General features: G+C 44.0%; 1 protein-coding gene across 1 annotated transcript in view; it reads right to left on the bottom strand.

Annotated features, from left to right (window-relative positions):
* Positions 1 to 12340, bottom strand: part of NEMF (nuclear export mediator factor) — a 48498-nt gene that overhangs the window by 35607 nt on the left and 551 nt on the right. Inside the window, exons 3-7 of the mRNA XM_067463144.1 lie at positions 8112 to 8214; positions 6861 to 6986; positions 6024 to 6172; positions 3511 to 3578; positions 904 to 987 (exon numbers count right to left, since the gene is read on the bottom strand). Coding sequence (XP_067319245.1) covers positions 904 to 987; positions 3511 to 3578; positions 6024 to 6172; positions 6861 to 6986; positions 8112 to 8214 — 530 coding nt within the window. The remainder of the gene's footprint in view (positions 1 to 903; positions 988 to 3510; positions 3579 to 6023; positions 6173 to 6860; positions 6987 to 8111; positions 8215 to 12340) is intronic.

Raw genomic sequence — 12340 nt, 5'->3', positions numbered from 1 at the left:
TTTCGTATTTTATTTTGCTGTATTGTATCTTCGGGCTTGGCCTCATGTTAGCTGCCCTGAGTCCCCTCCGGGAGATAATAATAATAATAATAATAATAATAATAATAATAATAATAATAATAATAATAATGCAAAGATACAGAATGGGGGACAATGAGGCCTGGCTTGAGAGCAGTACGTGTGAAAAGATCTTGGAGTCCTCGTGGACAACAAGTTAAACATGAGCCAGGAATGTGATGTGGCGGCAAAAAAAGCCAATGGGATTTTGGCCTGCATCAAGAGGAGCCTAGTGTCTAGATCTAAGGAAGTAATGCTACCCCTCTATTCTGCTTTGGTTAGACCACATCTGGAATATTGTGTCCAATTCTGGGCACCACAATTCAAGAGAGATATTGACAAGCTGGAATGTGTCCAGAGGAGGGCGACTCAAATGATCAAGGGTCTGGAGAACAAGCCCTATGAGGAGCGGCTTAAGGAGCTGGGCATGTTTAGCCTGAAGAAGAGAAGGCTGAGAGGAGACATGAAAGCCATGTATACATATGTGAGAGGAAGCCACAGGGAGGAGGGAGCAAGCTTCCTTTCTGCTTCCCTGGAGACTACGACGCAATGGAACAATGGCTTCAAACTACAAGAGAGGAGATTCCATCTGAACATGAGGAAGAACTTCCTGACTGTGAGAGCCGTTCAGCAGTGGAACTCTCTGCCCCGGAGTGTGGTGGAGGCTCTTTCTTTGGAGGCTTTTAAACAGGGGCTGGATGGCCATCTGTCAGGGGTGATTTGAATGCAATATTCCTGCTTCTTGGCAGAATGGGGTTGGACTGGATGGCCCAGGAGGTCTCTTCCAACTCTTTGATTCTATGATTATATGTTGCCCATTTGACATTCGGACATTTGAACACCTACCTTTGCTGTCTATTTGCTCTATTCTCGTATTCCCTGAAAATCCTGTTTCTATGAGGCAGTGTTCAATCAGAGTGGCTCCATACGCTACAAATAAAAACAAAAAAGAGACCTGATTATGACAGGGAAAACAGCAGCCAGGTCTATAAACAAATAATTGCACCCCAAACAAAGTATTACAACGATGAAAAAGGAGAGATCCGGAAATTCTATACAATTTTACTACGACTGTGTATCAGCTCCAAATAATACCCACAGCTTTCTGTATCAGAAGCATGGATCCTGTACAGATCTGTAAGCTGTTCTGTCACGCGCTGGGCCTGGAAATAATTGCCTTTAAGCAGGACGTGCGACTTGAGCCTAGCGGGAAGCCAGGGGCCCCCGAAGAGAAGTTCTCAGAGGTTTTCCACCACAAATGGTCTTTAGATGGCTTGTGAAGTATACCAAAAGTCCTTTATTAATGAACAATCAAACAGAAACTTCTCTTGTCTTCAGAAAGTTAAACAAATGATTCCAGGCTTTTATGCAACTGGTGGCTTCCTAATCTTGCCCACGAAAGGACAGGCAACTGTCTTCAATAACTTCTTCTTTACTTTAAATCAGTGGTTCTCAACCTTTCTAATGCTGTGACCCCTTAATACAGTTCCTCATGTTGTGGTGACCCCTAACCATATTATTATTTTTGTTGCTACTTCACAACTATATTTTTGCCACTGTTATGAATCATAATATAAATATCTGATATGCAGGATGTATTTTCATTCACTGGACCAAATTTGGCACAAATACGTGAATACTGGTGGGGTTGGCAGGGGATTGATGTTGTCATTTGGGAGTTGTAGTTGGTGGGATTTATAGTTTACCTACAATCAAAGAGCATTCTGAACTCCAACAATGTAATTGAACCAATCTTGCCACACAGAACTCCCTTGACCAACAGAAAATACTGGAAGGGTTTGGTGGGCATTGACCTTGAGGTTTGGAGTTTTAGTTCACCTACATCCAGAGAGCACTATGGACTCACACAATGATGGATCTGGACCAAACTTGCCATGAATACTCAACAAGCCCAATGTGAATGAACACTGGTGGAGTTTGGGGGAGATAGACCTTGGCATTTGAGAGTTTTAGTTGCTGGGATTTATAGTTCACCTACAATAAAATATCATTCTGATCCCCACCAATGATAGAATTGGGCCAAACTTCCCATATGGAACCCCTATGACCAACAGAAAATACTATGTATTTGGATGGTCTTTGGCGACCCCTCTGAAACCCCCTCGTGACCCCCCCCAGGGGTCCCGACCCCCAGGTTGAGAACCACTGCTTTAAATGAAAAAAAAACCCTTTTAAACTTCTCCCAGGCTGACTGTAATTAATCCTTACTGATGTGGGCTCTGCTACTGGGTCGAATTGCGTCTCAAACGCCAAGTGGACCTACCAGTAAGGCTAGTAGATTCTCCAGCAAGGGTTCTTTGGTCTTTAGGGCTGTTTCCCTGGAAATCTTTGGAGACTCTTAAGACTGTTCTCCCCTGAAAAGTCTTAAGGATTGAAGCTTTTGTACAGGAGAAGCTTGAACACGTCCTGTACATTAGTTTTCCTTACTGAGACTAACTAAAAAATGGCTCCCTTCCCAATTGCCCTGAACAAGGGGTGGAACCAAACCTTAATGATGATGGACAGGTGACTTGCCCTACGACTGCAACCAAAGGAAGCCACCTATCTGCAGAAACCCAGGAACCTTGGACTGCAAGCAAACATTTAATAAAAAGCAAATGAAATTGGAACTCCTGGTACAGCCATACCAGCACAATAGCATTTGGTCTTGTAGCAGCGTTTTTGTATGATGGGTATAAACACCTTTCTTATTCCACTCTCCAACAGCACTTCTTCCCCTCCAGGCAGCAAGCAGCCAGGCTTTGAAGCTGCAAGCTGTTCAACGCTAATCAAGTTGACTAATTGCAACAATCACAATTGCCTCAAGCAGACAAGAGTTGTATTGCCGAAGGCTTTCATGGCCGGAATCACTAGGAACCTCTGAGGATGCTTGCCAAAGATGCAGGCGAAACGTCAGGAGAAATGCCTCTAGAACATGGCCATATAGTCCGAAAAAACCCACAAGAACCTACAGACAAGAGTTCTTTCTCCCAACCTGGACATCATAACACAGATAGATAAACCTCCCTTGCTTAGATTCCAATATATCTCACAACCTCTGAGGATGCCTGCCATAGATGTGGGTGAAACGTTCAGAAGAGAATGCTTCTGGAACATGGCCAGACAGCCCGGAAAACTCACAGCAACCCAGTGATTCTGGCCATGAAAGCCTCTGACAACACAGAGCACCTCTTTAATCACAGCCATTGTGTTTGCTATTATTATTCAACTGGTCAAAAATAATAACAACAGCTAATAGGTAATGAGAGCCAGCTGTCTAGGAACGTTGAGGTCCTCCAGCTCAACTCTATAGTACGCTGGGACCAGGACTCATGTAATAGTGTTTAGTCTTAACCACAGTTTCAAGTAACCACAGTCCGGCTGGGAAAGCATTCCTCACAGCCACAGCTTTTACTATATTCTGAATGTCAATATAACACATATAGAACTTACGAAGGTGAGGGTTTAGGACTCTCTTGATCTGATCCGTCTTGGGTGATGTAGTTATTATTTCTGTCAGCCTACGAAACAAGACGGGGAGATTACCAAAAGAGTTGCAAAAAGGTCTTCCTCTTCAGTACTACTGTCCAAGAAGTCTGGCTCAAAGATTTACAGACAGAAACAAGACCAAAACAACCTTGCTTCTCACATAAGGCTTTGGGCAGCCATCTTCTAATGAACTCAGTGAATTATAATTACAGAAGTACAGAGTTGGAAAGAATGCCAAATGCCCTTAAGTCCAATTCCCTGAGAACATAGAAATCTAGTGATAAAACATTCCAAGAAATAGACACCCAATCTCTACTTAAATACCTACAATAAAAGAGTCATTCTGTTGTTGAAGATTTTCATGTCTAGAATCACTGGGTTGCTGTGAGTTTTCCAGGCTGTCTGGCCATATTCCAGAAGCATTCTCTCCTGACGTTTCACCTGCATCTATGACAGGCATCCTCAGAAGTCGAGGGGGTCTGTTGGAAACTTGGCAAGTGGGGTTGATATACCTGTGGAATAATGTCCAGAGTGGGAGAAAGAACTCTTGTCTGCTGGAGGCAAGTGTGAATGTTGCCATTGGCCGCCTTGATTAGCACTGAATGGCCTTGCAGCTTCAAAGCCTGGCTGCTTCCTGTCTAGGGGAATCCTTTGTTGGGAGGTGTTAGCTGATTGTTTCCTGTCTGGAATTCCCCTGCTTTTTTACTGTTGCTCTTGACTGACTGTCCTGATTTTAGAGTTTTTAAAATACTTGTTGCCAGATTGTGTTCATTTTCATGGTTTCCTCCTTTCTGTTGAAATTGTCCACATGCTTCTTGTGGATTTCAATGGCTTCTCTATGTAGTCTGACATGGTGGTTGTGAGAGTGGTCCAGCACTTCTGTGTTCTCAAATAATATGCTGTGTCCAGGTTGGTTCATCAGGTGCTCTGCTATGGCTGATTTATCTGACAGAAGTAGTCTGCAGTGCCTTTCATGTTCCTTGATTCGTGTTTGGGCAACGCTGCGTTTGGTGGTCCCTCTGTAGACTTGTCCACAGCTGCATGGTACACGGTAGACTCCTGCAGAAGTGAGAGGATCCCTCTTGTCCTTTGCTGAACGTTGGATTTTCTTGTTGGGTCTGTAGATAGTTTGTATGTTGTGTTATTTAACATCTATTTCTGGCCACTTGCTGGACTGGTGCGGAGCTTTGGCATAGAGTGCTACCAGTATGCAGATGATACCTAGCTACTCTTGTGTCTCAAACCTGGGACAACTGCGATTCCTGAGAACTTTAGGCTGTGTTTGGAAGCAGTGATGAGTTGGCTGTGAGTGAGCAGACTCAAAGTGAATCCTGCAAAAACTGAGATACTCTGGCCTGGCCAGCCACCAGAATTAATCCAGTCTCTGCCTGATTTCAATGGGGAAGCTCTGGTTCCGTCTGCCACTGTTCAAAGCCTTGGGGTTGTGTTGGACTCATCGCTGAAGATCACACAGAACAATGGCTTCAAACTACAAGAAAGGAGATTCCATCTGAACATGAGGAAGAACTTCCTGACTGTGAGAGCCATTCAGCAGTGGAACTCTCTGCCCTGGAGTGTGGTGGAGGCTCCTTCTTTGGAAGCTTTTAAACAGAGGCTGGATGGGCATCTGTCGGGAGTGTTTTGAATGCAATATTCCTGCTTCTTGGCAGAATGGGGTTGGACTAGATGGCCCATGAGGTCTCTTCCAACTCTATGATTCTATGATTCTAAATGCTAATCAAGCTGGCCAATTGTGACATTCACACTTGCTTCAAGCAGATAAGAGTTCTTTCTCTCACTCTGGACATCATTCCTCAGATATATAAACCCGACTCACCCATTTTCCAACAGACCCCACAACCTCTGAGGATGCCTGCCATAGATGTGGGCGAAACATCAGAGGAGAATGCTTGTGAAACATGGCCAGACAGCCCAGAAAGCTCACAGCAATCCAAGAGTTATTTTGTTTCTTTTTAAATAAAACTCTCTGAACTATTTTATTTTGGTGATTGCTGGTTGCCTTGTAAAAAGGGAGAGATAGAAAGGATGTGCATTCTTCTGACATGATTATCACCCAATAAAAGCACAAAGGGAGAGTAAGAGAGTGGTAGGATGGGAGATCTGTCCACTCCTGCATCTGGGGAAGTAACTTAAACCTCACAAAGCCCCATAATCTAAATCCAACTGCTTTCCCCAACCACAATAGACCAACTCAATGAACTGGGAAGTCAGGCATGGGCAAACTTTGGCCCTCCAGATGTTTTGGACTTTTGGAGTTGAAGTTTGCCCCTGCCTGGTCTAGCAGTTGGATTTAAACAAATATGACTTGTATTCTTTTTGAATAAATATGGGGAGAAGTGTGTCCCTTCTGTGATGTCGCTAGTATACTTCCAAATCTTATGACACGTATTATCTGGACTCAGCTGCAGGGGTTTGGTTCTGCTCCAGTCCACGGGCCACACGACACAGAGACTCACCTCTCCAAAGTAGGCAACGGTGCTGCTGGTTTGGCATTATCGACCGGGTAGTGTTCCCGCACAGCAAACCTGACGTCATCTGCTTCGTCGGTACGAAACCTCAGGATGTTCAGAATGAGATACTCGTGGTCAGTCAGCACAATGTTGCCCTACAACAAACCCAAGACAAAAGCACATCAGAGCATTTCCACTCCCAGAATGTAAGCTTCAATCTGTAAGCAATCCAAACTCAGGACATTGGAAGAGTCAATCTGATGGGAAGTCCAAGCCATCTCAGCGCAGGTTAATCCTAACTCCAAATTCCAAGAGAAGTGTAACCTTGTTTACTTATTTATTATTTATTTAGAACTTTTATATACCGGTCTGCTCAACCTCCGGAGAGGGACTCAGGCCGGTTTACAACAAGATTCATAAACAATAGTTTAAAACATCAAACCCCAAACACATTAATACATAAATTACATTAAAACCAATCATATAATTACATAAGGCCAAGTCGTCAAACTGAAATCACAATTAGTATCCATCCGTCCGTCCGTGTGGTCAAGAGTTATTGACTCACTCATCAAATGCTAAATTCCATAGCCAAGTTTTTACCAACTTTCTAAAAGTCAGGAGAGAAGGGGCAGTTCTAATCTCCAATGGGAGAGAGTTCCAGAGCCGAGGGCCCACCACCGAAAAGGCCCTGTTCCTCATCCCCACCAGACGCGATTGTGAGGGTGGTGGGACCGAGAGCAGGGCTCCTCCAGAAGATCTTAACAACCTTGATGGTTCATAGGGGAGAATCCGTTCGGACAGGTAAACTGGGCCAACCTTGCCATCTCTCCTTCCGCTTACCCTGTCATAGAGCTCAATAATCAGATGGTAAGCCGCTTCATCGCTTCCAAATTGGAAGTCTACTATTCTGTCCACACCGAGCTGCTTCACGCTCACGAGCCTCCTGGTCTTCAAATGCTTGCGACACTATTAACAAAGAAAGGGCAAATGGGTCTGAAAACGTGACTCTGGGCAAAGGCGCACATATATATACATTCCAAAATGGCAATGGACAACACAAAAACATCATGCAAGCAACACCTATTGCTGTGCATTGCTGCTACTAAACAAAAAGGAAAAAAGATTCAGATGCACATGGCCAAGGCTAAAACCTTTTTATTCAGACAGGCTTTAAAAGAAGAGTTTTAATATCAATTCAGGGGGTGCTGTGGTTTTCAACTTTGAACATGTTTTCATGGTTTTTAACTTGGAATTTTTAAATACTGTTTATATTTAATCCTGTTTTAATGTTTACATATTTTCAACTGTGTGCTGATGCTTTTATGTTAAGTAGCTTTGAGTAACCTTCAGGAGAGATAAATAATAATAATAATAATAATAATAATAATAATAATAATAAACTTTATTTATACCCCACCACCATCTCCCCGCTGGGGACTCGGGGCAGCTTACATGAGGCCAAGCCCAACAACAAATTACAGCAGGATAAAACCGAAGACGCAAACAATAAACAACAACATCATAATTACATAACACATATGAATACATAACAATATAAAATTACAGTAAACACAATCACAATGACAGTGGGCGGGTTACATGTAATGATTAAAAGAAAACTAATTAAAAACCGATTAAAAACTCGAGTAAGGAGAAGCAGGTTATTGACAGAACGTTGAGGCTAAGCAATAGTGTGAGTTTGTATACCTACTCACCAAAGGCGCAGCAGAAAAGCCAGGTTTTAAGGTTCTTTTTAAAGGTTTCTAGGGTAGGGGCTTTCCTAATCTCTGCAGGTGAGCTTGTGACACTGGCAGGGGCGAAAGAAGGGCCTCCCCAGAAGAACGGAGGGCCCGGGTTGGTTCATGGAGGGAGATATGGTCACGAAGGTAGGCGGGTCCCAAACCATTTAGGGTTTGGGACAATATAAATATATAAATATGTAAATATAATAATCATAATCATAAAAACAACAACAACAACAAGCAGAGATGCTTAAAAGCTTTTGGACAGAACCACAGATGACCTGCTTGATACAACTTCACTCAACCGATACAGATGTGCAATAAATTTCTAGAAAGAGCAACATTTTACCTTCATTGCAAAGCCAGAGGGCATCATGTTCTTAGGCCACTCGAATTCTGTGGTGTGAATCCTAATCCCAGACTCCAGGAGAAGGGTAGCTTTGACATCTGGCCTACAGTCAATGGAAATAATTAAAGCATATCCACATTTCTGTTCACGATTTCAACTTGAACAATTTCAACAGAAAGGAGAAAACCATGAAAATGAAGAAAATCTGGTGACCAATATTAAAATAATAATAATAATGACACAATATGAGGATTTAAAGATCAAACTGCAAAGACTCTGGCACAAGTCAGTCAAGGAGGTCCCAGTGATGATCCCAAGTGTCTAGGACTATATGATGTCTCGGCGAATAATGCGTTCAGATCCCAGAAAGGTGGCTTTCTGCAGCTGGCAGATGGTAATCTTGTCAGCGCCGATTGTGTTTAAGTGCAGGCCAAGATCTTTAGGCACTGCACCCAGTGTGCCGATCACCACTGGGACCACCTTGACTGGCTTGTGCCAGAGTCTTTGCAGTTCGGTCTTGAAATTCTTGTGTCATATCAGCTTTTCCAGTTATTTCTCTGCAATTGTGCTGTCAACTGGGATTGCGACATCAACAATCCATACTTTGTTTTTTAACACAATTGTGAGGTCAGGAGTTTTGTGCTCCAGAGCTGTCTATCTGAATCCGAAAGTCCCAGAAGAGTTTGGCGTGTTCATTCTCTGTAACTTTTTCCGGCTTGTGATCCCACCAGTTCTTTGTCGCACACAGATGGTATTTGTGGCACAAGTTCCAATGCATTATTATTATTATTATTTATTGTTCTGTCACACATTGGGCCTGTAATAATTGTCTTTGAAATAGGATGTGCACCTTGTGCCCAGCGGGAAGCCAGGGTGCCACGAAAAGAGGTCCTCAAGGATTTTCCTGAAGAAATGGTCTTTAGATGGCTTGAAAGGTTAAACAAAGTCCTTTATTATTGAACAAATTAAACAGATATTTCTCAAATCTTCAATGAGTCAGACAAATGCTTCAAGGCTTTAAATCAACTGGTGGCTTCCTTAATCTTGTCCACAAGGGACAGGCAACTGCCTTCATTATTTATTTATTTATTTATTTACCTTACTTATATACCGCTGTTCTCAGCCCGAAGGCGACTCACAGCGGTTCACAACAAAAATTCAGTGCTACAGTATAAAAACAGTTAACAACCTAACACATTACACAATTAATAAACAGTTACTACAATACCCATTCACTGTCGTCTCGTCATCAAAAACATGTTCCAGATTCGTCATCCATTGTTCCATTCCAGTGTTCATTAACCAATCATTGCACTAATTATTCGAACACCTGCTCAAACAGCCAGGTCTTCACTTTTTTACGGGATACCATTAGAGATGGTGCTAGTCTAATGTCCGTAGGAAGGGCGTTCCACAGCCGATGAGCCACCACCGAGAAGGCCCTATCTCTCGTCCCTGCCAGCCGTGCTTGAGAAGCAGGTGGGATCGAGAGCAGGGCCTCCCCGGAAGATCTCAAAGTCCTGGTGGATTCATAGGCAGAGATGCGGTCGGATAGGTAGCTTGGGCCAGAACCGTTTAGGGCTTTAAAGGCCAACGCCAGCACTTTGAATTGAGCCCGGTAGCAGATTGGTATCCAGTGGAGTTGGCGCAACAGGGGGGTTGTATGCTCCCTGCGCTCCACTCCTGTTAAAATCATGGCTGCCGAGCGTTGGACTAGTTGGAGCTTCTGAGCTGTCTTCAAAGGCAACCCCACGTAGAGAGTGTTGCAGTATTCTAAACGGGATGTAACCAGAGCGAATACATTGAGAGGAAAACCCTTTTTTAACCTCTCCCAGGCTGTCTGTTATCTATGTTTTGTTGATGTGGGATCTACTACCGATTCCAAACTGCGTCTTGGTACCGAGTAAACCTACCAGGCAAAGCTTGTAGATTCTCCAGCTGGAATTCTTTGGGTCTGTAAAGCTGTTTTCCCTCTGGAATTTCTTTAAGACTTTAGGGCTGTTTCCCTCGGATGCTGTAAGGTTGAGAGGCTGCAAGCTCCCAGCCAGATATTTGGGGATTTCCCCCCGCAATGTCTTTAGAAATGAAGCTTTTCTGCAGGTGAAGCTTGTCCACGTCCTCTAACTTAGCTTTACTCACTAAGACTAACTTCCCATCTCCCTGGGAGAAGGGGCGGATCCAAACTTAACAATGATAGACAGGTGGCTTGCCCTATGACTGCAAACCAAAGGAAGCCACCCTTTTTGCAGAATCCCTGAAACTTTGGAAGGCATGCAAACACTTAATTGAAAGAAAATAGAGTTGGAGCTCCTGGTACTTGTGCACCAGCTGCGTCCGTACCTTGGGAGGGCTGACTTGGCCACGGTAGTACACGCTTTGGTTACATCCCGCTTAGATTACTGCAACGCTCTCTACATGGGGTTGCCTTTGAAGACTGCCCGGAAGCTGCAGCAAGTCCAACGCGCGGCAGCCAGATTACTAACGGGGGCTGGGTACAGGGAGCACACCACTCCGCTGTTACGACAGCTCCACTGGCTGCCAATTAACTTCCGAGCACAATTCAAAGTGCTGGTGTTGACCTATAAAGCCCTAAACGACTCTGGCCCTGTTTACCTCTCAGAACGTATTCTCCCCTACGAACCATCAAGATTACTAAGATCATCTGGAGAGGCCCTGCTCTCGGTCCCACCGGCCTCGCAAGCGCACCTAGTGGGGACGAGGGACAGGGCCTTCTCGGTGGTGGCCCCGCAACTCTGGAACTCTCTCCCTCTGGAGGCCAGAACTGCCCCATCCATCTTAACATTTAGGAAACGGGTGAAGACATGGCTGTGGAGTCAGGCCTTCGAGGAATGAGACAACACCATAGGACTCTGGATGGAAGTGGATATAGATCCATCTTAATGGGACGACTGACCACTGTAGTTTTATATTTAGTGTATTTTAAAGTTGTTTTGTAATTTGTGATATATGATATTTTAATGCATGTATATGTTTTTATGGCTGTAAACCGGGCTGAGTCCCTCGACGAGGCTGAGAAGCTCGGTATACAAAACTATGAAATAAATAAATAAATAAATACAGACGTACCAGCACATTTATGGTAAACAAACAAATAAATAACAATTGGGTCACACCGTCTACAGAAAACCCACACACACAGATAGATATCTACATAAAAACTCCAACCATCACCCAAGTCAAAAAAGAAGCCCCATTAAAGCCTTGGCAGACCGTGCAAAAAGAATCTGCGAACCCCACCTCCTCCAAGATGGACTGAACCACCTCAACTGGGCTCTCCAGGCCAATGGAGACTCCACCTCAGACATAAGAAGAGCTACAAGACCAAGAACAAGCCGCGAGAGTCAAGACGAAGATCCACCCAGAGGGAAAGTGTTCCTGCCATACATCAAGGGAACCACTGACCGCATAGGGAAGCTGATGAGGAAACACAACATACAAACAATCTACAAACCCACCAAGAAAATCCAACAAATGCTACGTTCAGCAAAGGACAAGGGGGATCCTCTCACCTCTGCAGGAGTCTACCGTGTATCATGCAGCTGTGGACAAGTCTCCATAGGGACCACCAAACGCAGAAATGCCCAGACACGCATCAAGGAACATGAAAGGCACTGCAGACTACTCCAACCAGAGAAATCAGCCATAGCAGAGCACCTGATGAACCAGCCTGGACACAGCATATTATTTGAGAACACAGAAATGCTGGACCACACCAACAACCACCATGTCAGACTACACAGAGAAGCCATTGAAATCCACAAGCATATGGACAATTTCTAAAGAAAGGAAGAGACCATGAAAATGAACAAAATCTGGCTACCAGTATTAAAAAACTCTAAAATTATAACAGCAAAACAACAGAGAGGAAAAAACCAGGCACAGATTAACACCTCCCAGCAACAGATTTTCCCAGGCTCAGGCAGGCCTTCAAATGCTAATGAAGGTGATCAGCTAAACATTCACACCTAACTGCAGCAGGGAAGAGCTCCTTGCCCCACCCCAGCCATTCCACAGATATATAAACCCATTTTTCCTACTTCCAACAGACCTCACAACCTCTGAGGATGCTTGCCATAGATGCAGGCGAAACGTCAGGAGAGAATGCCTCTAGACCATGGCTCTATAGCCCGAAAAACCCCACAACAACCTAAACAAATAAATAAATAAATGGTGGTAGAACATGGATAGAAAGCCTGGAAAACTCACAG

The sequence above is a fragment of the Anolis sagrei genome, chromosome 1 (assembly GCF_037176765.1).
Source record: "Anolis sagrei isolate rAnoSag1 chromosome 1, rAnoSag1.mat, whole genome shotgun sequence".
Lineage (NCBI taxonomy): Eukaryota > Metazoa > Chordata > Lepidosauria > Squamata > Dactyloidae > Anolis > Anolis sagrei.
Note: the sequence above shows the minus strand (reverse complement) of the source record. Positions and strands in the feature narration are given on the sequence as shown.